The 26,812-nt window shown below is 44.4% G+C and overlaps 1 protein-coding gene and 1 long non-coding RNA gene across 2 annotated transcripts; one reads left to right on the forward strand and one right to left on the reverse strand.

Annotated features, from left to right (window-relative positions):
- Positions 1-735: 735 nt before the first annotated feature.
- Positions 736-23,323, reverse strand: DDX23 (DEAD-box helicase 23). The gene is made up of 17 exons (XM_073563412.1): positions 23,185-23,323; positions 22,622-22,815; positions 22,340-22,423; positions 22,137-22,227; positions 20,974-21,039; positions 11,653-11,791; positions 10,624-10,757; positions 10,122-10,234; positions 9,774-9,917; positions 9,283-9,508; positions 8,025-8,170; positions 7,712-7,889; positions 3,753-3,995; positions 3,513-3,664; positions 3,251-3,359; positions 2,920-3,094; positions 736-1,179 (listed from the first exon to the last, which is right to left on the reverse strand). Exons 2-17 carry the CDS (start codon positions 22,813-22,815, stop codon positions 956-958), a joined length of 2,418 nt encoding a protein of 805 aa, XP_073419513.1. The 5' UTR covers positions 23,185-23,323; the 3' UTR covers positions 736-955.
- A 6-nt stretch (positions 23,324-23,329) lies between these two features.
- LOC141076115 (uncharacterized) lies at positions 23,330-26,496 on the forward strand. Its single transcript, XR_012227418.1, has 2 exons — positions 23,330-23,458; positions 24,460-26,496. It is a non-coding gene; the product is annotated as an uncharacterized lncRNA (long non-coding RNA).
- Positions 26,497-26,812: the final 316 nt, after the last annotated feature.

Here is a 26,812-nt window from a genome sequence, read left to right on the forward strand (position 1 = left end):
CACGCCCACGTCAGGAGAGCCTATAGCCAGTCCGAGAATTGCGTTGTGATTGTTAAGCGAATTATACGGCCGTCTGACTTTTCCCTTAATGGGAATGATCAGCTTTTAAGTGTACTCTTGATAATAAATAAAATGCAAGAGAATGTGCTGTAAAAAATCCAATCACTATACAAAAGTGTCACAAATGTAATGGATATATGTATCAATATATGCTGCATGCACAATGCATTGTGTGGCACGTGTCTGCATCATGTAATAAGCCACTTACAGCAGTCTACAATACTGTGGGTGGGCAGACCTGGAATAAGCCGGATATCATACAGATGAGGGCACAGTCATTACGTGGCATGAAAACTAAAAGATAACAGCAAATATTAAAACAAATAAAAAAGGGGACCATTGTTTAAAAAAAATCTTCAGAAACAAGTGAATATTGGGATTAAAAAATGTAAATTGATCATTGGTTTTGGAGCAATTTTCTAAAAAAAAACAAAAAAAAAACATTCAAACTGTTTGTTCCTCTAAAAGCCCCAATTCCAGATTTTGAGACAGATTTTTGTGCATAGTGAATCAATTCTATATATGTCAATTCATCTTCATTTTTCACAAATCATGATAGGTATTCGTTATACAAAAATTATGGATGATGCCCATAAAGATGACAACTGGAGAGCACTGACAGTACTGACAACTCCATCCCCATCAGTGTATGAGAAAGAAGAAAATAGACCTATGTGGAGGTTTCATTCCTTGTTTCATGTACTTACATTGGCCAATGCAGAGGGATCATCACATTTATTGTATTATAACCAGAAAAGCACTGGTCATCTCCTAACAAGTAAAACAGTCACTGGTGACAATTTCCCTAAGTATCTAATGTCCGACACGCTTTATATAAAATCTGGAAGCAGCAGTTAATCGCTGAAGGCCAGCTCTTGATGCATCCAGACACAATTCAAGCAAAGATTGTCTCTTCCCTTCTCTTCTTTGTAAGGATAGTACCAGGCTTATGCTGGGCATCAGGATGGTTGGCAAACTCAGGAGGACAAGAAGAAACAGGACTCTCAAGGATGGCCTGCTTAAGATCGTAGAATACAGATGAGTCTTCTTTGGTGAGGAACGTGATGGCAACACCGCTCTTACCGGCTCTTCCAGTTCTACCAATACGATGGATATAATCTGAAGATGCAGAGATAATTTTTTAGTAATCTTCTATAAAATAGCAGTCTATTACATACTGATAGTTCTCGTATGAAGATAAATTTGTGATGTGTACGTGACATGCACAGACACCAGAAATACATAATTTTTTACTTAATGCTCCTTAATTTAAAAGGGTATTATAGTTACTAGGAGCAATTACGTAACTCTAGCATTAGATTGGTCGAGTTTCACCTGTGGGGATACGCGTCAGTCTCTAGAAACAGAAAGAAAGACTTGCTTCCAGAGGCACCATAGAGATTGATCAACCACACGTGAATGACTGCCATTCAAACGGGGAACACAAGTCCCTAGTACTAGATATCGGTAGGGATCTTCGTGCTCAGACCACAATTCTCGTAGCTCTCACCCAACATGTAGATAGGTAATCTCTTATGAAAAATGTAAAATCCCCTTAAAGGAAATCTGTCAGCAGGTTTTGCTACCTCATCTGAGAGCAAGAAAATGTAGGCAAAGAGTAGCTGAATCCAACGATGTGTCACTTAGATTTCTGGGTGCAGCCATTCTGACATAATCAGAACTTTTAGATTTAAAATTAAGCAGAGCTGAGAAAGCTAACCCCAGGCTCTATATATACAATGTCTATAGACAGTGAGGTGCTCATCACAGGAGGGGGCGTTGCCGGACTAATGTAGTTGAGCAGTGTTAATCTTTTAGGCCTCTATCACACATCAGTTTTTTGCCATCAGTCACAATCTGTAATTTTTTTCTCATAGACTTGTATTAGCGACGGATCTTGACGGATGGCCACACGTTTCATCCGTCGGAAAATCTTTGTCCGTCGGCCGGAGACAACGGACAAAATAAAGTTTTTTGTGTACGTCAAAAAGTCAGACAGCGACAGATCCAGCTCCATCCGTTGTTGGCTATAATGGAAGCCTATGGGCGCAGGATCCGTCACTGTCCGTCAAAAAAAGGAATCCAGTGACGGATTCAGTCTTTTCAAACTGAGCATGCCCGGAATTCTGGCACATAAAAAAACTCTCTCTCTCGAACCCTGTTCCTTTAAATTCCTAAAGCTCTAGCTTCGACGGATCTGTCAAAAAAAACGATCCGGTGCATCAGTTTTTTGCAATCTTCACAGGATCCGTTTTTGTCACACTTGGACGGATTGTGACTGATGGCAAAAAAAAGATGTGTGAAAGAGGCCTTAGTGATAAAGTCACAGGCAAACTCACCAGTGATCAGGACCAGCTAGGACGCTGGTAACCAGGGTAAATAGTTACCCGCTTAGTTACCCGCTGTTTACCTTGGATACCAGCTCCCAGCGCAAGCACACTGGTATCCAGGGTACACAGCGGGTAACTAAGCGACACGCGCGCTTAAGTCACCCGCTATTTACCCTGTATACCAGCTCCCAGCGTCTGCTTACAGCGCTGGGAGCTCGCTGATCGTTGGCTCCCGCTGCCACACGCAACGATGCGCGCTGGCCAGCGGGAGACCAACGATCAAAAAAATGGCCCAGGACATTCCTGCACGATCAGCAATACCCGGCTGGGGGGGGCGGTCTCTGATGCGTGCCACACACAGCGAGATCACAGTTGCGGCACAAAATCGGTGACGCATCAGCGATCTCGCTTAGTGTGAAGTACCCCTATCGCCTGCTGTCTTCAGATTACATACCAAAAACCTGCTGACAGATTCCTGTTAAGTTACAAAAGTATATTCATTTTTGCAGCATAATAGAAATGATCTTACCTTCAATATTTTTAGCCATGTCATAGTTAACAACCATGGAGACATCCTGAATATCGATACCTCGACCAGCCACATCAGTAGCTACCAATATATCCTTAGCTCCAGCTTTAAGATTAGACAGAGCAAACTCTCTCTGTTCCTGTCCTTTACCACCATGCAACGTACAAGCATTGTACTGTGAAAAACAAAACACATGTAAGAGGCTAATACACTTGATGTTGAACTGTTGACATATAGTGAAAAATCATACATTTGGCCACATGTCTACGACAAAGTCAGTTGAGCTGGCATTAGTAATATAGCCTATGGAAAAACACAGCCAAACACTTACCCCCATCTTCTCAAGTGACTTGGCCAGTACATCACAACCTTTCTTCTGGTTGACAAAGATGATGATTGGTGGATCAAAACCTTTCTCCAGGATGTTGAGCAATTTCTTCCTGTGTGATAGGAGGCAAGCAAAGATCAACAGAAATTTATAGAAAAAGTATACTTAAATTACTTTTAGTTCCCAGATTCACAATCTTCATGCATTTTACATTAGACATGGAATATAATGGGAGTCAAGGTATGTGGGGGGAGGAGGGACGCACCTCTTCTCTCCTTCAGACATGAGGAACACCTTCTGTTCAACTCTTTCATGAGGTTTACCAGCAGAACCAATGTACACCACTGCTGGACGACGAAGATAGCTCCTGGCCAGCCTCTCCACGGCTGGAGGCATGGTTGCTGTAAACATGACAGTCTAAAAAAAAAACCAACGTGAGATTATCCAAAGGTTACACAAAGCACAGGATAACAAAAAGGCTGAAAATTCTAAGATCCAAACTCACTTGTCTATACTTGTGCTTTCCAGACTCAAAGTTGGCAATCATTTTCTCTGGGTCCTCTGCCTCATCTGTATCAGGCTTCTGATTGGTGACTGGCATGTGCTCTAAAATCTTCTGGACGTCCGGTTCAAAACCCATGTCAATCATACGGTCAGCTTCATCCAGTACCACGTATGTGCATCGACTCAGGACTAAGTAGCGGTTTTCCAGCACATCAATCAGACGTCCAGGGGTGGCAATCACAATCTATAGGGAAGAAAATAAAAATCTCTTTATACCGAAAAGTTCAATACCATGTGCGTGTAGGAAGACTTTGCAGTAGAGAACAGAGACTGCACAAAAAAAGAATGCACACTAGTCTCACAAGTGAAAGCCTTAAAAGAAAGGTGCCACTAACCCCTTTCCTACATTGGACGTACTATTCCGTCCATGTGACCTGGGACCTAAGTCCCAAGGATGGAATAGTACGTCTAATGCGATCAGCGGCGCTCACGGGGGGAGCGCAGCTGATCGCGGCCGGGTGTCAGCTGATTGTGCTGGGTGTCAGCTGTGATAATGTGTCAGGGGCGGTCACGGACCGCCCCCGACACGTTAACCCCTGGCACACCGCGATCAAACATGATCGCGGTGTACCGGGGATTAAAGGAAGCATCGGCAGGGAGGGGGCTCCCTCCGTGTTTCCCTGCGACCCCCACAGCAGTGCGATGTGCAGCGCCGCTGCGGGGGTCGCCTTCCCTGCAGGTCCCCGGATCCAATATGGCGACGGGGACCTTCGGGGGCCTGCAGGGAGCTGGCTTCCTCACTGTCCGCAGAGCGCAGGCATGAGGAAGCCTGCAGCAGTGCCTGTGACAGATCGCTGATCTGTCACAGCAATCTGTGACGTGACAGATCAGCGATCTGTCACAGGACAGTGATGTCCCCCATGGGACATTACAATAAAGTAAAAAAAAAAAATATTCCCTAATAAATTCATTTTTTGAAAATAAACAAAAAAAACAATAAAAGTACACATATTTGGTATTGCCGCGTCCGTAATGACCCACCCTATAAAACTGTCCCATTAGTTAACCCCTTTAGTGAACCCCTTAAAAAATAAAAATAAAAAACGAAGCAAAAAATAATGCTTTATTATCATACCGCCGAACAAAAAGTGCAATAACGCATGATCAAAAAGACGCATATAAATATCCATGGTACCGCTGAAAACGTCATCTTGTCCTGCAAAAAACGAGCCTCAACACAGCATCATCAGCAAAAAAAAAATAAAAAAAGTTATAGCTCACAGAATAAAGCGATGCAAAAATAATTATTTTTTATATAAATTGTTTTCATTGCATAAAACCGCCACAACATAAAAAAAATGACATAAATGAGGTATCGCTGTAGTCGTACTGACCCGAAGAATAAAACCGCTTTATCAATTTTACTGCACGCGGAACGGTGTAAACGCACCCCCCAAAAGAAATTCATGAAACACTGGTTTTTGTTCATTCTGCGTCCCAAAAATCGGAATAAAAAGCGATCAAAAGTTGTCACGTGCCCAAAATGGTACCAATAAAAACGTCAACTCGTCCCGCAAAAAATAAGACCTCACATGACTCAGTGGGTCAAAATATGGAAAAATTATAGCTCTCAATATGTGGTGATGCAAAAACTATTTTTACAATAAAAAGCGTCTTTTAGCATGTGACAGCTGCCAAACATAAAAACCGCCATAAATAGTAAATCAAACCCCCCGTTATCACCCCCTTAGTTAGGGAAAAATAGTAAAATAAATTTTTTTTTATTTATTTCCATTTTCCCATTAGGCTAGGGTTAGGTTTGGAGTTAGAATTGGGGGATTTCCACTGTTTTGGCACATCAGGGGCTTTCCAAACGTGACATGGCGTCCTCTCTCAATTCCAGCCAAAAAAGTTAAATGGCGCTGCTTCCCTTCCGAGCTCTGCCATGTGCCCAAATAGTGGTTTACCCCCATATATGGGGTATCAGCGTACTCAGGGCAAATTGCACAATAACTTTTGGGGGCCTGTTACTCTTGGGAAAATAAAAATTGGGGGTGAAAAGATCAATTTTGTGGAAAAAATATGATTTTTTTTAATTGTACGGCTGTACGTTATAAACTTCTGTGAAGCCCTTGGGGGTTCAAAGTGCCCACCACATATCTAGATAAGTTCCTTGGGGGGTCTAGTTTCCAAAATGGGGTCACTTGTGGGGGGTTTCCACTGTTTAGGCACATCAGGGGCTCTCCAAACGTGGCATGGCGTCCAATCTGAATTCCAGCCAATTTTGCAGTGAAAAAGTCAAACGGCGCTCCTTCCCTTCCGAGCTATGCCATGCGCCCAAACAGTGGTTCTCCCCACATATCAGGTATCAGCGTACTCAGGACAAATTGCACAATAACTTTTGCAGTCCAATTTCTCCTGTTACCCTTGGTAAAATAAAAAAAAAAATTGACCCTGAAGTAATTTTTTTTTGTGAAAAAAGTTAAATGTTCATTTTTTTTTAAACATTCAAAAAATTCCTGTGAAGCACCTGAAGGGTTAATAAACTTCTTGAATGTGGTTTTGAGCACCTTGAGGGGTGCAGTTTTTAGAATGGTGTCACTTTTGGGTATTTTCAATCATATAGACCCCTCAAAATGGTTTCAAATGTGATGTGGTCCCTAAAAATAAAATGGTGTTGTAAAAATGAGTAATCGCTGGTCAACTTTTAACCCTTATAACTTCCTAACAAAAAGAAATTTTGGTTCCCACACTGTGCGGATGTAAAGTAAACATGTGGGAAATGTTATCTATTAAGTTTGAGTGCCATATCTCTGATTTAAGAGCATAAAAATTCAAAGTTGGAAAATTGCGAAATTTTCAAAATTTTTGCCAAATTTCCATTTTTTTCACAAATAAACGCAAGTTATATGAATGAAATTTTACAACTAACATGAAGTACAATATGTCACGAGAAAACAATTTCAGAATCACTGGGATCCATGGAAGCGTTCCAGAGTTATTACCTCAGAAAGGGACAGTGGTCAGAATTGTAAAAATTGGCCCGGGAGTTAACGTGCAAACCACCCTTGGTAGTGAAGGGGTTTAAAAAAAAAAAAAAAAAAACATTTTCAACAATTGTAAAAAAAAGTCAAGTATTATATTTTAACTTTAAAAAAATATATATAATTTGTTTTTAATTAAGAAAAAAACGAAAAATAATTTAAAAATTTGGTATTTCCACTTTTGAACACTAGGGGGAGCAGCTGCTGAAATTCGCCATGAAAACCTAGTGTACAACCAGCTCACATTACGACTGCAGTAAATGTGGGCGTGGCCTGCTCACATGTGTGATGTCACCCCCCCTCCCCTATTCTGTGTGTTCAGAGCACAGAAGATGGATGATCTCCCTGCTGTGCTCTGAACAGGTCTGGAGTGAGCGGTGATCACTCTTCCCCACCACCGATACTCACCCGGGACCACCGCTCCCTGGCACCTCTTCCCCTAGGCAGCTCCCGTCATTGCACGCACTGAGCAGTCTCTTAAGCCCAGACACTTATACACCCTCAAATGCAAATGGCAGCCTCCAGTAGTTGAAGGAAAAATTAAAGACGACGTTCTACACTACTTGGACAACTTCTTCTCATACCTCTCGATTGGTCACGATAAAATAATAAAGCTCATACTCGCCTCCCGTGACGGCGCCGATCAAAACGTCCCAAGGTGGAGACAGTGACGCCAGCACTGTTTGGGCACCAATGTCACGTGTCACAACACCACATGAGAGCCCAGGGGAGAGCGAGTTGTATAATCAATTATTAATAGAAGACAAAAAATCCCAGCGCCTTCCCTGTAGAATGCCCCAATGTCCTTTTCAGAATAGCAGTATTCAGTCCCCATGAGACTGCATATCACAGCGGTTTTACTTTTAAAACTAGACCAAACTTTTCCAAAAGGAGTAAAAAAACAAGCAAGACTCACCTCGCAGCCCATTCTCAACCGGAATCCCTGGTCCTCACGAGAAATACCACCAATGACGGCTACAGTTCGAATGCCCAGGGGCTTTCCAAACTTGATTGTTTCCTCCTCAATTTGCTGAGCCAATTCTCTGGTTGGTGCCAGAATAATTGCATATGGTCCCTGATCAGACTCTTCAATCCTACAAAATGTGGAGCATTTTTTATTTAGGCAGAATTGCACAATTTGGGATATAACCTGTAATTTGTTTCATCCAATTATATTTCAAACTAGCAAGATTAACATCACATGATGGGAAGATAATGATATGTCTGACCTGTCGATCTTGGGCAGAGTTGTGATCCAGACCAGCAGGGGAATGAGGAAGGCAGCAGTTTTACCACTGCCAGTCTCAGCCACACCAATGATGTCACGATTCTGTAGGCCAATAGGAATGGCTTGTCTCTGAATTGGTGTAGGCTCCTACAAAATGTAGAAAATCATAATTAGGATTTTTTTATTTTTTTTTTTAAACAAAGAGGGTAAAATGTTCAAAACGAGCGGTTAATGACATGACTGGATGTCTCTTCTCCTAATACAAAATCTTACTATGAAATTATTAGAAATGACTGACCTCATGAAGGGGTTCAATTGCCCGGTTAACCTGATTACTACAGATATGTGCAGGGATATGCATATGTCAACTTTTGTGAACAGAACAGGTGAATGACACCTGATGATCTCGTACGAGTCCTGGCATCCATCTGTAGACATGAAGTCATCAGCACCTGGCTCAGCTGTTCATGCTAAAGCGAGGGACATAGGACAAACCCTTTCCAAAGGAGAGGCCCACATTAGTGACAAACTGTTGTGTTGGAAAAAATGGAAGCTGGCACGTTTAGGTGGGAAGCACTGTGAGAATGAAGAGCCTTGGGAATCCAAAACGGTTTTTATTAAATACCCGCCTAAAACGTGTCAGCATTCATTTTTGCCATTTACCTCTGGAAGAACCATTTTCTTCCAGCCACGGGGCAGCAGCAGCGCCTTTCCACGCCTTCATAGGTGTTGTGCTGCACACACCTTTAGGTGAGTGCTACCATTGATAATACCTATCCCTTACCAGAGGGTATTGTCCTATTTGGTGTGCTCTTCTGACCCTCTTAGAGCTTGTCATAAACTGTTATGTCACACAAAACTCTAAATGACTATTTCGTACCCCAGGTTTTCAGACCAGGGCTCCATGCTGTCCATAGTTCCAGGATTTATATATCATGTCTTTCTCCTCATCCATAGTACATAAAATGATAGCAATTTCCACACTTACCTATGTGCACTGAAGAGTAAAAAATAAATATAACACTGCTTTCTCAATGTTCCTAGTTTCCACAGTATTATACTAGCAGATTACCCAATAGCTATCCTTGTGCACTAGATAAATGCCAGTCAAGTACCCAACAACCTAATGTGCATCTTGACTGCCCAGCAGTAACAAATCAGGCACAATTTTTTATCACTGTCAATTATCTAGCTCAATAAACTGTAAACCTTTATATCCATCTAGAATAAACACACATTCCTATACATAAATCACACACCTTGTATCCACACTTGTCAATAACTTCCAGAATGTGTGGTGGTAAAGAGGAATCGATCCAGGAGCGGATTGGGTTGGGAATTTTGCCACCCTTGGTGGTGATGCTGTAATCCTCTCGGAAGATACGCCAATCTCTGTCTGTCATTTCATCAAGCTTCTTCTGAGACCAGTGTCTATCATCCCAGCGCTGCTTGGCTTCCTTCTTCCTGAGCTTCCGCAGCCGCACCCTGGTAATGTCCAATGTGTGAGATGTCAGTTTTGCATACTGCATATGTTGGGGCTATGACATCAGGAGTGTGTGTACAACATATGTGAGCATTAATGTATGATCTGCCCGTGACAAGTGAATTATAGCGTTGCTGATCTACAAAAATCCTTTTAGAACACATGAAGGCATACAACTGGTCTGACACAATAGTTGAGGTACCAACCAGCTTTAATGCTCCGAGTCTGCACTGTGGAAATCAGAACTAGTCTTCCTATTCTACTTACTCCTCTTGCTCCTTCTCCTCCAAGGTCCTCCTCTTTTCCATAAGGTCCCCATAAAAGCGGGACTGTTCACGCTTCTGTTGTTTAAGGTCTATACCTGCGATAAAGCCACGGCCCAGAAGCTGAACATGATGTCGCTCTTTATACCTGGAAGAAAGATTACAAGCAGAAGTTGTTTTTTATACAATGTTTTTATTAGTTTTATAGTTTTTAATGAAAGAAGTCTGCGGTCATTATTCTGATGAATATATCTCATCTCAATGTAGAATACTGCTAGCATTATTAGGACGTACCACTAATCACGATAGTAAGAAATTCCCAATAATGATGTGCACTAGTAGCCTCACTTACAGGGGGTTGTAGTCTATTGAAGTGTCCTCTGATGCATCCCATTCAAACACAAACTTCCTGTCATTCAAATGCCGCGTACGTCTCCTCTTCTTTATACCTCCAAGGTAACGTTCCTAAATAAAAAGGAAAATTAATCAAGCAACAAACTGATCACTTTTTTGAATGAATGTAAATTAATAAACGCATTAGAACTAATCTAGTACTTCCTTTATCCTATCAATTTTTTATCCATTATTTTACCAAGCAAATTAAGACTCATTCATATCACATATTGCAGTAAGTTTCGCATCAATGTGCACCTCTGAATATTCTACACTAGAAATACTGCTAGTAATGTGGCGTGGTTGAATCTTCAATATGTTATTGGTGAATAACAATCCAAACACACACAAAGCTCTGTGCATCCATTTGAAACCAGTGACACAAGTTTAGCAACGATCCATGATAAAATATAGTACGTATGTATAACAAGAACAGCAAATACATATGTAACTCATTGTACCTTTATTGCCTGGAGTTCTTTGGTCTTATCCTTTTCCTCTCTGACTTTTAGCCTTCCCTCATCATCTTCATTGCCATTATTTTCTCGCTCCATTCTCTCCCTTCGCTCTCTTCTCTCCCTTTCTTGAGGATCCTCTACAAATTGGCAACACAAACAGCAAGACAAATTGAGAATGAATGGACACAACTGCAGACTTAGGAGGGGTTTGTTCACACACTACATTTTTGCAGTGCATTTTTCAATGGAAGAAAAAACACTGTACTTTACAGAAGTAAATGTGATTTCTGAGTTCTCATGCACATGCTGGTTACTTGTTCCTTATGGATTTGAACCATCAATACGCTTTTTCAAATCTGCAGCAAGTCCATTATTTCAGCGTTTATCCATTAAAAACATCAAAGGCACAAGTATAAAAAAAAAATAAAAAAAACACATTTTTTAAGGCATTTTTCCTGTCAACACTGACTATTTCCAGCAGATTTTTGTGCTTTTATGCACTTAAAAAACCAATGTATGCCCATGCCCTTACACAACTAAATATGAAATGGAACGAAATGGTTAGTGTTACAACTTTCTTAATATAGTTTATGCATATTTTGATCCAACCACAAAGTTTTGCAAGCATCATATCCTCAATATACTCTATCTGCAGGCAAAGGTCAGGGCAGCATAAAGCTGGAAACCTATAAAGTTGAGGTTACCTGGCAAAAAATACCACATTAAGCCCATAGTAATCTATAGTCACTGAAGACAGTAACAAGCTGTGATATAGAAAATGGAAATACTAGATTGAAAAGGTAACCTCCTGGGCCGAGCAAACGGATGAAATGGCAGAAGCAGCAATAACAGCTAATGAATGAGTATGCCCAGCTTATTGATAGAGATCCACCAGAAAGACATAAAAAGCTACTAATCACATATCAGTAATATAACTTGGAGTTAATTGATTATGGCTGATCAAATAAAAAAAAAAACAGAATAAAATAATTGCATTTTATATATAGTTTAGATCAAAGCAAATCGCATTACCCATCATCCTTCTTCCAATATCTTGAAATTGCTTTCTTTTTTTCCGTTCTTCTTCCATCAACTTCTGTCGTTCTTCAACCTCCATTTGCCTCCGTTTCAGAGCTTCAGCCTCCCGCTCGGATTTGGAAAGAAATTTTGGCTAAAAAAAAGCGAGATCATACATACATTACGGTAATTAATAAAGCCTAAAATCAATTCATTCTAATGCCAAAGTTAAAGGTAGGAACACTCCAGAAACAAACTGATACGATGGGGCTGATTTAATAAAACAGAAAGGATATGTTTATCCTGGGTCCTTTTCCCATCAGACAAAAACATGAAATCTTCCTTTTCTCTGGTGTTTTGTAAAACTGTAGCATTTTTTGTGTTTTGTTTGTTTCCAAAGCATTTTCCAGATGTTTTAGAACTCCATTAATCAATGAAGAAAGCTCTAGTTTGTTTTGCAAGGAACGTGCTATAAAAACGTCTTTCCATTGACTTGTCTTTTAAGCATTTAGCATCTTCCTAGCTGAAAATGCCTGAAACTTTTAAAAGACACAATGGCGCCAAATATGATCAGCAAGTTATTTTTCCATTGAAAACAATAGGACAGTTCTTTAAAGAATTTTCTGAGTTGTTTTTTCATTTTTTTTTTAAACCCCAAAAACCTGCAGAAAAAGGCACTTTGTACATTTCCCAAAATATATTAGATAGGGCAATCCAAGAGAGTTTTTCCCACGAACAAACTACATTTAATAGCTCTTGGTATATCAATAATTTTCACACTTAGACGTGTTAAAAAAAACAGGATTTTTGGGTTGCTTACCGTAAAATCTGTTTCTCGGAGCCTTCATTGGGGGACACAGAGACCATGGGTGTATGCTGCTGCCACTAGGAGGCTGACACTATGCAAAAAAAGGTTAGCTCCTCCTCCGCAGTGTACACCCCACCGACCGGCAGGATTTCCTCAGTTAGTGAGAAAGCAGTAGGAGAAGTAACAGAATAGATTGAAAACAGAACAAACAACTCAACTGTAACCATTCAACCAAAGTAAGAACAGGAGCTGTAGAACATGGGAGGGTGCTGTGTCCCCCAATGAAGGCTCCGAGAAACAGATTTTACGGTAAGCAACCCAAAAATCCTGTTTTCTCGTTCGCCTTATTGGGGGACACAGAGACCATGGGACGTCCAAAAGCAGTCCCTGGGGTGGGAAACAAACTTCCATCAGGCCAGCGGACTCACCACCGCGGCCTGCAGAATCCTTCTACCTAGGCTGGCATCCGCCGAAGCGTAGGTGTGAACTCTGTAGAATTTCACAAACGTGTGAACCGATGACCATGTTGCAGGTTTGCAAAGCTGCAGCGCGGAAGCTCTGTGGCGTACCGCCCAGGAGGCACCCACCGCCCGAGTAGAGTGGGCCCTGATCCCCAGAGGGGCTCTGCGACGCTTAACTCGGTAGGCTTCCAAAATTGCCGATCTGATCCAGAGAGCAATAGTGGCCTTTGACGCCGGGAGACCTTTCCGCGCCCCATCTGGAATAATGAAAACAGACTCTGTCTTTCGCAAGGAAGCCGTCCTAGACAGATAGACTCTTATTGTCCTAACCAGGTCCAGCTTGTTCAACGACCGCTCTCGGGGATGAGTTGGACTCGGACAGAAGGACGGTAGCTCGATATCCTCATTGAGGTGAAACGAGGACACCACCTTCGGAAGGAAGGAGGGCGGAGGCCGCAGAACTACCTTATCCTGGTGAAGCACCAGAAAGGGAGAGCGGCAAGAAAAAACTGCCAATTCCGACACGCGCCGGACGGAGGTGATGGCCACCAGAAAGGCCACCTTCCAAGAAAGAAGAGAAAGGGAAACTTCCCTGAGAGGTTCAAAGGGAGAACCTTGCAGAACCTCAAGAACCAGATTAAGATCCCATGGATCCACGGGCGCCCTGTACGGCGGAACCGTGTGAGCCACGCCCTGAAGAAAGGTCTTGACTTGAGGACGGGAAGCCAACGTTCTCTGAAAGAAAATGGACAGCGCTGAAACTTGCCCCTTCAAGGAACTGAGGGCAAGCCCCGCTTCCAATCCTGCCTGGAGAAAGGCTAGGACTGAAGGGAGCGAAAAGTACATGGGCGCGATGTCATTGGTCTCACACCAAGTGAAATAGGCCTTCCAAGTACGGTAGTAGATCTTGGAAGATGATGGCTTTCTGGCTCGGATCATGGTCTGAATTACTTGGTCGGAAAATCCAGCTCGTTTCAAAACCTCGGTCTCAACAGCCACGCCGTTAAAATGAGCGGCCGAGAATTGGGATGGCAAATCGGACCTTGGGACAGCAGATCTGCTCTGTCCGGAAGCTTCCAGGGAGCGTCCGCGAGAAGATTGACAATGTCCGCGAACCAAGACCTTCTGGGCCAATTCGGGGCGATGAGAATGACTGGAATTCCTTCTGCCTTGATCTTCCTCAACAGCTTGGGAAGAAGAGGCAGAGGAGGGAACAGGTAGGGAAGATCGAACTGGGACCAAGGAACGGCCAGGGCGTCGGCGCCCACTGCCAGAGGGTCCCGAGACCTGGACACGAATTGTGGGACTTTCCTGTTGAGGCGAGACGCCATGAGATCTACATTCGGGGTTCCCCACCGAAGGCAGAGCCGATGAAACACCTGCGGATGTAGGGACCACTCTCCCGCCGCGAGACCCTCGCGGCTGAGAAAATCGGCGGCCCAGTTGTCTACGCCAGGGATGTGGACAGCGGAAATTGTCAGAACGGAAATCTCCGCCCAAAGAAGAATTTTGGACACCTCCGCCAGGGCTGAGACACTCCGTGTTCCCCCTTGGCGGTTGACATATGCCACCGCTGTGGCATTGTCTGTCTGAACCCGAACAGGCAGTCCCTTGAGAAGCCTCTCCCAGTGAACGAGAGCCAGATGGATCGCTCGAATCTCTAGAACGTTGATCGGTAGTGCTGAGTCCCGATCCGACCATCGACCCTGAACAGTGTGGTTGCGGAACACTGCACCCCAGCCGAGGAGACTGGCATCTGTGGTTACTATCTGCAAGTGAATGGGAAGGAAGGATCGACCCGATAGGATGAGAGGTGACGTCAACCACCAGTTGAGAGACCGCTTGATCCGGCATGAAAGATGGACAGGGCGATCCAGGTACAGAGGCGACCTGTTCCATCTCGACAGAATGGCCTGCTGGAGAGGTCTGGCGTGAAATTGGGCAAAGGGAACCGCCTCTATCGCCGCCACCATCTTTCCCAGGACCCTCATGGCTGTACGGAGGGACGGGGATAGTGTGCTCTGCAGCGATCGTACCTACTGCTGCAGGGAAAGGATCTTCTCTTGAGGGAGAAAGACCCTTGACCGACGAGTGTCGAACAGTAGGCCTAGAAAGACCAAATGTTGGGTAGGAACTAGACAGGACTTTCTCCTGTTGACGATCCACCCGAAATTGGAAAGAGTGTCCAGGACGATTAACAAACTTTGGTGAGCCTGTTGAAATGAGGGAGCTTTGATCAGAATATCGTCGAGGTACGGAAAAAGAGCGAGACCTCTGACTCTCAACAAAGCCATCAACGCAGCCATGATCTTCGTGAAGACTCTGGGAGCGGTGGCGAGACCGAAGGGCAGTGCGACGAATTGGTAATGGTGCTGCCGAATCGCAAAACGCAGAAACTTCTGATGTCCGGAGAAGATTGGAACATGTAAATAGGCATCTTGGATGTCTATTGAGCACATGAATTCCTGCTCCTCCATGGAAGCGATGACCGAGCGAAGCGACTCCATTCGGAAGTGGCGAAGGCGGACTCTCTTGTTGAGCAGCTTGAGATCCAAGATGGGATGAACTGCGCCGTCTTTTTTCGGCACTACAAACAGGTTCGAATAAAACCCTGTGAAGCGCTCCGATTCGGGAACGGGCACAATCACTCCAGAACTGAGAAGAGAGGCGATAGCTGTAGAGAACCCTGGGATCAAGGCTGGATCTTTTGGAGGCCGGGATTCGAAGAAACGATCCCGTGGAAGAGAGACGAACTCTATCTTGTATCCTGAGGATACGACCTCCCTGACCCAAGCGTCCTCTACGGAGGCCAGCCAAACTTCTCTGAAGAAAAGAAGTCGACCTCCCAATTGGAAGGGCCCCTCGGGTGCCCGACGATAGTCATGCTGATGTAGACCGTCCAGATCTAGATCTGGACGGTCTGCCCTGGGAAGAGTGGGATCGCCAGGAAGGAGTGGGTCTGAAAGAAACTTTCTTCCTATCCTGGCGTGCCTGCGGTCTCTGTTGATTGGAGGAGTTGTCCGCCGTATTGAAACGGCGGAAAGTCCGAAAGGGTCGAAACTGACGCCTTAGTGGAGGTCTGCGAGGCTTGGACTGAGGGAGGAGTGAACTCGTGCCTCCGGTGGCGTCCTTAATAATCTGGTCCAATTGGGACCCAAAAAGGCGCACCCCTTGAAAAGGCAGGTTAGTGAGGGACTTTTTAGAAGACAAGTCCGCTTGCCAGGCCTTTAGCCAAATAGTACGTCGAATTGCAACTACGTTGCTTGACGCCTGAACTGCGCAGGATGCTGCATCCAAGGAAGCGGAAAGAAGATAGTCCCCCGCATGGGAGATCTGATTGGCGAGATCGGCCAAACGCTCCGGTTGCGCCTTATCTAGGATGCCCTGACGGAGGTCGTCTGCCCACATCGCTATGGCTTTTGCTGCCCAGGATGAAGCAAAGATTGGACATACCGCCGCTGAAGCCGCTTCGAAAGCAGACTTTGCCAGGGATTCTATAATCCTGTCATTAGAATCTTTTAGGGACGCCACGCCTGAAAGCGGGAGAACCGTGTTATTGGAAAGCCTGGACACGGGCGGATCCACCGAGGGAGAAGCAGACCAGTTGTCCGTGAGCTCCTTAGCAAACGGATAGAGTACGCCGAGACGCTTCCCTCTTTGAAAGCGTCTGGTCGGATCTTCTCTTTCCCTGGTAAAAATCTTTCCAAACTCGGAATGGAAAGGAAATGCCCTGGAGGGAGTTGCTGCCCGTCTGAATAAAACCTCCTGATCTGAGGATTTCACAGGGGATTCAGCAATATCGAAGGTATGATGGATCGCTGCAATGAGGTTCTGCACTGTGACCTTCATGTTCGCATCCTGGTCTGAATCCAGCTCTAAAATCCCCTCAGATGACCTGTCCGAAAACGCTTCACCTGACTCGGGAGAGGAGGCCCGAGAGGGAGGTTGCTGAGACGGGCTATGCGGTGAGATGGGGCTAGGAGAGGATTCCGGCTGGGGATCTCGCCTGGGTCGTTTGCGACTAACGCTGGCTGACTCAGATGGAATCTCTTGGGACCTGCTGGGCTCTGCCGAAGTGTCCAGGGGCAACTTATCCAGAACGGCAACTAGGGATTGAGACACCTTGGTGAGGTCTGCCACTGATTGAGATAGAGAGGAGGCCCAGCCAGGCATGGGGGGTTCACTCTCACCTGGAGCCGTAGATGGCTCCTGGGCGGCGTCCGACTGAATTGGATTGCTACAATCCAGACAGAGGGGAGAGGACTGACCTGAGGGAAGTTTGCGATTGCACGAAGAACATGCAAAGAACTTGACTAGGGTGCAGGGGAGGGCCATAGAGCGGGTACGATCAGATTTTGAGTTAGACATAATGAAAACCTGAGGTAGTGCCGGAAGGTTGGGGGACATAAGGCGGAGAAGGGTCAGTCTGCAGTGCAGAGCTACTCACGGACCGGTGTCCCCAAAGCACAGGCTGCTGGATATCCGGAGATGTGCGTCCGGCTGACAGGCTGTGAAGATGGTGCCTGCCTGTAGAGAAGCGAGCGTCCAGAAGGGGAAGGGCGGAGCTCGCCGCAGGGTTACCCAATCGCTGCCCTCTGGCCATAACAGGCTGAGCAGGAGAAGGAAAGGCGGGTGGAGGGCCTGGGGAGAGCGGGAGAAAAGCCCGCTTAGAAGAAAGGGGCGGGGGGCGTGGCCGCGACGCTGCGGTAGGCCCGAACAGAAGCCGGGGCCTAAATTAGTTGCGGCGGCCGCCTGTCAGCAGGGGGTCAGCGCGGAGGTCGGGACAAGGACGCCGCCGCTGGAAGCCACTTCCCAGCATGGAAGAAGGGGAGGGAGAGGCCCTGTGCTCTCTGTCCCCAGAAAGGGGGGAGGGAAGGGGAAGAGCGGAGGGCAGCAATATAAGGATGATGTGCCCGTAGGGTGGCTGCGGAGAACCGCAGCGCCCGCATCACTGTGCCAATGAAGAGGACCCCCTGTCCGTCGGGAATGGGCAGCCAGGTAAAATAAAAAAGGCCATACTCACCCATCCCCGATCCATTACCTGGATTGAAGAGCTCCTGTGTCTCCTCCAACCGACAGGCTCTGGTAGGCGAGTGGGTGGGAGACTGGCGACAAGGACCCCTGGAGTCGCTGGCACGTCTTGGTGTCGGCGTCCGTCTGGGCTGCTGGTCCTGTCGCGGAGAACTGCAAGGATACGGGGTGGCAATACACGCCGTACTCGCAGACTCCATGTGGGAGTACAGATGTGACTGTTCACTCTGTATCCCTCCGTAGAACCTGTAAAGGAACGACGCACGACGAGGTAGATATGGGTCTAATGAAAGATCCGTGTCCACCTCCTACTGACACTAAGCTAAACTGAGGAAATCCCTGCCGGTCGGTGGGGTGTACACTGCGGAGGAGGAGCTAACCTTTTTTTGCATAGTGTCAGACTCCTAGTGGCAGCAGCATACACCCATGGTCTCTGTGTCCCCCAATAAGGCGAACGAGAAAAATGTTTCTGTTCTAAGGGTACCGTTACACTTAGCGATGCACCAGCGATCCCGACAACGATATGGATCGCTGGTGCATCGCTAAGTGGTTGCTAGTGAGCTGACACACAGGCAGATCTCACCAGCGACATAGCAGGGGTCGGGGGTCGCTACTTACCTGTCAGACGCGGCGATCCTGACGTCATCCCGCTCGTGTCCACGCGTCGCTCGTCGGCGCCACAGGAAGCACCTGACGAGAAATGGTCCAGGACGTTCTCACGCGATCAGCGATAACCAGCGGGGGAGCCGGTTGGAGGTAAGTATCACACACAGCGATATCGCTAGCAATATCGCTGCTGCGTCACAAAATCGGTGATGTTACAGCGATATTGCTGTGTGTAACGGTGGCTTTAGATAACTTTATAAGTGTGCCCCTGCTGTGTACCATCTTATTTCTGCGCCCGACTATGTAGAGCTGCTCCAGTTCATGATTACCACAGCTCCTGGCCAAGAGCTGGGAAGCTTAATTCACTTATGATGAGAGTATAAAGATGACACAGCAGAGGCTCGCAGGTGCTACTTTCTCAGGTAACAAATTTCCCTGCCCATTTTATCACAGGATCAAGTGTTTCTGACGAGTTTCCAATTCTCTGAGCTCATCATAAATCAAGTCAGTGACATAGTAGCTCCAGCATCGACCAAATTCATATGTCACCGACTTGATTTATGATGACCTCAGAGAGGTGGAAATGTTGCAGAATCAAAATCCTGTGATAAAACAGGCAGGGAAATGTGCTGCCTCAGAAAGTAGCAGCTATGATCTCTTTTGTCTGTATTCTCACTTATAAGTGACTTTTGCTTCCTCCCCTGGCCAGGAGCTGTAGTATGTTCAAGCCATGTTCCTGTACGGACATAGAAGGGGCTACATTTATAACATTATCTCTGCACATTCAATTGTGGAACTTATCTCAAGATCTATTGATTAAAATGTACTTCGCTTGTTATACAAAATATTTAACCCCTTTACCACCACCTTGAATCTACAGGGTAGGCCATGTATATACATAAATAAAATGGGAATGGTTGGTGATAACTTCCTGTTTGTGGCACATTAATATATGGGAGGGAGAAAACTTTTCAAGATGGGTGGTGACCATGTTGGCCATTTTGAAGTCGGCTATTTCTGATCCAAATTATTTTAACCTCTGCGACATGTCAATGGCTGTAAACAAAGAGAAACTTGTAACTCACTCATGAAAGAATAAAGTTACGTTAAAACCAAGCACACCATTGATTTCTTGTGAAATTCTCAATAAGTTTGATGTTTCACATGACCGTCTTCCCACTTCAAAAAATAAAGTTGGATCCAAAATGGCCGCCATGGTCACCACCCATCTTGAAAGGTTCTCTCCCTCCCATATACTAATGTGCCACAAACAGGATGCTGATATCACCAACCATTCCCATTTTATTTAGGTGTATCCATATACATGGCCCACCCTGTATAGGTACATCCAAGATGAGCTCCCCGTTTGCTGCGGACTCCGGCAATGAGCTCGCAACTTTTCCAGCACGTCAGATGATTTGAACAGTTGACATGTGCCCCCAACAGCCACGGGCGATTTACCCATGGCAGTTAACATGTTAAATGCCGCTGTGACTCTCTTGACAGCGGCATTTAACACAACTGCGCCGGAAGCGCATCACAAGAACAAAGGTCACCATGAAAGCCCTGGGTTTGCAGGGAATGACTGTGGTTGTCATTGCCAGATCGCTATGAGCGCTGTCCAGATGATCACAGCATCTAGTCTCCTATGGAGACTATTGAAGCAAGTGTAAAAGGAAGAAAAAAAATGTTTAAAAATAAAAAAAAAAAATAAAAGTTCAAATCATTCCCCATTAAAAAAAAAACATTTGGTATTGCCTCATTCAGAATCGCCTGATCTATCAATATATAAAAATTAATCTGATCGGTAAACGGTAACACTGCATTAAAATGCAATAACAGGTGATTAAAACATCATATCTACACCAAAAAGGTATCAATAAAAAAAATCATCTCAGTATGCAAAAATTAAGCCCACACCCAGCCCCAGATCACGAAAAATGGAGACACTATGGGTCTTGGGAAGTGACGACTTGCCTAACAAACAGGCCATCCCGACATGTGTTGAGGCGGTCTACAGCCACAAAACATGTAGCCGCAGGGACTCTAATATATTACCCGTGCATGCCCAAGATACATGGATAACACCCGAGCACACTTGGATAACACATTATCCGAGCACGTTCGCTCATCACTAAATGTAAGACAAATTTTTTTTCTTATGTAAATTAAGTCAGATTAATAAATCACCACTACTGTGTTATGTCTAGTTTAGGGGTCTGTGCATTACATAGATGCTCCCTTTAGTGTTTTTAGTTCCTGGGTGTTCCTTTAGCTGATTCTGAAAATAATATCAAAGAAAAATATTTTTGCAGTGAAGCAATTTTAAGCTCCAGCAATCCTCTTTCACAAAATACACATCAAAAGCCTAAAGTTTACAACAGACTACAAAACTGCCCAGAACTCACCAGTTCTGAGAAAGTTACGTACCTTAGATTCTGCCTCTTCTTCCTTTTTCTTCTTCGCCAACAACTCTTCCAAAGAAAGCGGCTGCACCTGAGACACACAAGTATTCCTCATTGTTAGTGTACAGTACTGATCACCCCAAATAGAAGTGGAACATTGAAATAGTATTTATACATCGTGTAAATATCAAGTTTTGCAGAACAGCAGTATTTTTCCCATAAAATACACAAAAATGGGTTATAATTGAATTCAAATAAAGCCTAATTTTATGTGCACACGTTGCGGATTGTAAGCGTTTTTTCACCGCGAAAACGCATACAAAATGCAACCCATTGAATTCAATGGCATTGTTAATGCGGCGTATTTTTCCGTGGCGGGATCGCATCGTGGAAAAATACGCAGCAGGCTCATTCTTTGTGCAGAATCGCGGAGATTCCGCACACATAGGAATGCATCGATCCGCTTACTTTACACATGTGGCTATGCCCACCATGCGCAAAGTATCGGATCATGTGCAGATGGTACCCAGGGTCTGGAGGAGAGGAGACTCTCCTCCAGGCACCGAGTACCATATCCCTGTTAAAACAAAAAAGAATTAAAATTAAAAATCGTGATATTCACACCTTCCGCCGTCCCCCGCAGCCTTCCCAGGCCTCAGCGATGCTCCCAGCAAGTCCTGTTCCTAGTGATGCCTTGCGACAATGACCTGTGATGACGTAGCGGTCTCGCGTGATGCTATGTCATCTGGGGTCATTGTCGCAAGGCATCGAAGGAACGGGAGTTGCCGGGAGCATCGCGAGGCTCGGGAAGGCTGCAGGGGGACGCCGGAAGGTGAGAATATCACAATTTTTTATTTTTTTTAATTATTTTTAACATTATATCTTTTTACTATTGATGCTGCATAGGCAGCATCAATAGCAAAAAGTTGGTCACACTTGTCAAACACTATGTTTGTCAAGTGTGACCAACCTGTCAGTTTTCCAAGCGATGCTACAGATTGCTTGGAAAACGCTAGCATTCTGCAAGCTAATTACGCTTGCAAAACGCTAGTTTTTCGCAGGAATCCCGCATGCGTATTTCCTGCGGCAGGGAGTTGCGGAATTTCCGCAAGTGTGCACAGCCTAAAGGTTACCACAAACATAAAGGAAATTTTGGTGAGCTCTACTTCTGAGGGCTTTAGCATTTACCTTAGCCTTTTTTTCTGGTGCATCTTCCTCATTTTCCTTTTTGATTTCTTTTTTCACCTTTTGATCTTTAGTGCGGCCTGGTGATGGACTTCTACAAATAAATGATCAGTATTAGGAATGTAAGTGGCCTCACAAATGAGGTTTTCACATCAGGTACTGAGCTAGAACGCATACTCATTTATAAGTCACCAAAACAATTTTACCTTGATCTTTTTTTGTCTTTGTCACGACGGTGGATGTCCTTCTCTCGTCCTCCATCTTTCTTTCTATCTTTTTGTCTTCTATCCCTTCGGAACAAATTAGCAGAAACAAAGATCATCTAGACATAGTCAAAGTAATCTCTGATGTGATGAAACAATGCATTATGGAAAACTATTAAGGTCTAGCAATACATAAAAACATAGTAAATTGATAGTAGCTAGTTATTTCAATAAAATATACATTATGCAGAACTTCAAACATGTAGTGATCTCGTCAGGACCTACCTTTCGTTAGACTTAGATCGAGAACGAGAGCGGCTGCGAGATCGCCTTCTTTCCCTAGAACGATGTCTCTTTCTGTCCTTTGATGGAGAAGATTTCCTATCACGGTCTCTCTCACCAGACCGGGACCTAGAGCGCTTGCGTTCCTTTGATGGTGACCCATCGCGGTCCCGCTTGTCAGTCAGCTCCCCGGCCATCTAAATTTAATAAATGCAATAAAGGAATTAGGATGGAAATCTCAGTAAGGCGCTCCACTTCATGTACCTGTTGTCCAGTACTTAAAATTATTCAGGGAGTGGAGCAACTTTCCACCACTCCGACCCAATCATTTTTAATGCATAGATAAAACATATAATAGGGATAGACCCATTTCTTTAAGAAAATTGGTAGGTGTGATGTGCAATCACCATTGATCAGCAGGTGTCACAATTCTGTGACTAGAGCTGAACAAAAAGACTTGCAGAGCTCTGGTCCCACGGCCAAACAAGTAGTGTATTGCTGCTACCACCATGAGCACACAGGTAAGCTATGGACGGTGGCCCTGTACACACTGCTTATACTCTTACCTATTTTCAGAGTTTGGGAAGTATTACCATCCGGTACCGCAGCTTCCCTCGGCACCCCGAGGTTTCAGCCTCCTGCCTCTCTGTTCAGGCCTTTTGCTCACTTCCTACGTTGTTACTTCGCTCTCACTGAGCCGCCATGATGCAGCCGCGCTGCATGCTGGGGTGGGAGGATGTGATTCGTATGACGTACGCTAGGTGACAGACTCCATTTCCCGGCATGCCTTTCTGTTCTGCCGGAAAGATCTCTGAGAAGCAGTTGCTGTACGACATAGAGGTATCTGGCTGCCTGCTAGGGTCGCCTTCACTCTGTATCTGCATGCGCATAGTGAAATGCTATACATATACACCGGTGTAGTGCGCAAAAGCCATCAAGGTTCACTTCACCTTTTTTACACATTGAGGATGTTTAGTAACTCTATACCCAGCCTATTTCTGCATTCATGACCAAACATCGTTACCTGTAAATCTCTCTCCGATTCTCGCGATACTAAATGTATACGGCTTTATTTTAGTTTTATGACAATACACTGAATAAAAATCACCTTTCGTGTCTCTATATTCTGAGAGCCACGCGGGTCACAAGTTTCAGTTAGGCCATGTTCACACCATTTAGTATTTTACCTCAGTATCTGTAAGCCAAAACCAGGAGTGGAACAATCAGAGGAAGAAGTATAATAGAAACCCGTCACTGCTTCTGTATTTATCACCCACTCCGGGTTTGGGCCTACAAATACTGAGGTAAAATACTGACCAAATACAGAACATGGTTAACACAGCAGTGTGATGGCTTGTTCTCTGTGTGACAAAGTGTAGATCTCATTGGTAAAAAAAATAATTTACGTATATAAACATATACAGTATATTTTTTACATTTTTTAAAGTGTTTGTCCTAACTTGATATAAAAGTCTGTAGGAGGGGTTTGGGTCAGCAGACCGCCAAATTGGGACACCATAGGCACCAGACGCAGACACAGTCCCCTGGTATTGAAGGTAGATGGCAGCCATGTTGTGTGGAGTGGGTTCAGCTCTTGACTCTGAGCTAAACCCAGTGACACACCCCGCGGCATAATAGGGTGGTCAAAGGCCCTCTCTTCCTATTTGCACCATATATGTGTAAGAATTGTTAGTTTTATTCCTCAGCTCTGCTCAGACGACAGTATTATATATTATGCTTACTTAAGGTATATCATACGTCCCAACTTTAGAATAACAGAAAGAGGGACAGATCATAAATTTTGGCCACAGCCCAATCACCATTTTTTTTTACCTTGACAGGAGGAGTTGTCAGAGGGACGATGGTACTGAGGGAAATTCGGCAGACACCTGTGACTGCAGGGCGTAGGCCCAAATCCAGGACTGTCTGCGGTATCCGAGACAAGAGATGAGAGGATGGTTCGTGGGTCTCTGGTCCAGCGTCCAGAACAGTGCTACCTGACAGCTGGACGGGAGGCCACGAATCTCTAACCTTCCCTGGCTCAGCTTTTCATTAGTCCAGTCAGTGTGACGTCATCTGTGCGTCCTGCTCATCTCCAGTTGGGACCTGTGGATTATTTTTTGTTCATTCATTCACAGTTGGAGCCACCAGAACTTTCTCATCGTTATGTAGCGTCGCTATACGACATCCGACTTTTTTGTATCTGTAAGGCTGCGTTCACACGTTGCAGAAATACTGTTTTTTGTTTTCTGCAAGAGCGACACCAAACTACACAGTAACAATCTTCTCCCCCTTATTTAATGCATTTTTGGTGTGTTTTTTAATGTGTTTTTTTATAGTTCAGAAAAGCTTTGATTCTGCACTTGAAAAATTAACTGTAGTTTTTTACATACTTTTTTTAAGCTCCACATAGAAGATAAGAAACGAAAAAAAAGCACCAAAACCTCACTGTTCAGCAGCGCTCGCGGGTGCCTTTTTTGTTAAAGTACTTTTTAATGAGGATTTTTTACAAAAATGGGGTAAAGAAAAAGGACGGAGACATATTATGAATACACAGTAAAATAGACGCAAACAGGAACAAAATAAAAGCAAAAAAGTGAAATTTAAAGGGATGAAAGATATAGGGTTAAGGATGAGAAGGAGGAAAGAAAAATATGGTTTATTACAGAAAATGGTAAAAAGGGGAAGAAAAAAATTAAAGGGATAGAAGGAAAATGAAAAAGATTTGTATGTACAGGATAGGCAAGGGAAAGGGGTTACCATACACATATAGTATACCTTATATATAAAACATTTAAGATGTAGGAGTTGAAGAAAAGGAAAGGAAGAACACCTGTAAAACAGGTGGAGACAGAAAATATCCAAAAATAACACTATTCTAAAAACTGCACCTCTCAAAGTGCTAAAACCACATTCAAGTAGTTTATTAACCCTTCAGGCTTTTATTGGTGACATTTTGAGGTAGAAAACATTTTGGATCAGTTCACATTTATCCTGTGCTCTATCCTGAGCATTTACATTGTGGTTTTCATCTAAATCTACAAAATATGTAGTTCAGATAAATCCCCTGAGGGATCCATTCACTACAATCAGGGCTGCCATTATGAATTTCAGGGCCCCATACTGGCAACATTTTTGGGCCCCCTTGAAACTCCACCCAGGCTCCACCCCAGTTCCACCTCCACCCGTCAAACCTTCCACAGTCCCACCGCCCACTCTTGGAAAAACTCAATTCAGATCCACGTCCTCACCAATCAGATATTAACAGTTGCCATCAAACACCAGATCAGATACATAGCCAACAGCTTTTGCTTTGGTCAAAAGATTTTTAAGCCACCAAAACAAAATAGACTTATTTGGGCCCTATTCTATTCTAACCTAGTAAATATTTATTTTAATATCCAATACACTTTTTTAGGTATATTTTTATTTTTCTTTAAGAGAATGAGTCAGATACATTTTTTAAAATACCATAAACTGTGCTGTTCCATCTAAGGTTATGATTGTATGCTTATATAATTGTGTTATGTTACCTTTCTTTGTATTCAGTTTTGCATTTGGTCTGCTGCCACCTGCTGTCCTTTTTTAATTCTAGTATATGCCTCCCACTTCCAGGTCAGTGACTCCTTCTCTTCCTGCTGGTGGCCATTACTAGTTTCTTTTTCACCCGGGAGAGACACGCTTACCAGGCTGTGGAAGGCATCAGTTTTTTGACCACTCCTAATTTGCACAATTTGCTGAATCATCGTGCTACCACCTTGCTGCACACACATTGTTGTACCACCTCGGTCGTTACACCTGCATTTCTGGAGAAGTACTGCATTACATATCATACGTTGTATGTCCAGATTTCCAATAAACAAGTCTGGACTTCACAATATCTGGTGTGTCATCTCTCCGGACGCATGAACAGCAAAACAGCAACAATGGTCCTGTCTGCTCTGCATCGAGGAAACAGAAGGTAGGAATCTCTCCCAGCCCCACTCAACTACACCTCCATTTGCCTCATGTGGGGACAGAACATAAACAAGGGACAATTACCACCACACCAAGACCAGACCAAATATTACCACCACATAGTGACCAAATATTACCACATACTGTCACACTGCAGCAATGCAGATAGCTGCAAGCTCCACTAGATGACAATAGAATGGAAGGAGGACAGCACGACTGCAAGAGCAGCGCTGCAGT

The sequence above is a fragment of the Dendrobates tinctorius genome, unplaced genomic scaffold (genome assembly GCF_039654945.1).
Source record: "Dendrobates tinctorius isolate UK_male_01 unplaced genomic scaffold, ASM3965494v1 ptg000388l, whole genome shotgun sequence".
In the NCBI taxonomy this organism is placed as follows: domain Eukaryota; kingdom Metazoa; phylum Chordata; class Amphibia; order Anura; family Dendrobatidae; genus Dendrobates; species Dendrobates tinctorius.

What these genes read in the sequence shown, in the direction of transcription:
- DDX23 (XM_073563412.1), bottom strand. Translation starts at nt 22,815, where the DNA reads ATGGCCGGGGAGCTGACTGACAAGCGGGACCGCGATGGGTCACCATCA. An exon ending in GAGGAGAAGGAGCAAGAGGA is followed by an intron (nt 9,509 to 9,773) that starts GTAAGTAGAATA and finishes GGACATTACCAG; the next exon opens with GGTGCGGCTGCGGAAGCTCA. An exon ending in GAAAGCACAAGTATAGACAA is followed by an intron (nt 3,665 to 3,752) that starts GTGAGTTTGGAT and finishes TTTTTTTTTTAG; the next exon opens with ACTGTCATGTTTACAGCAAC.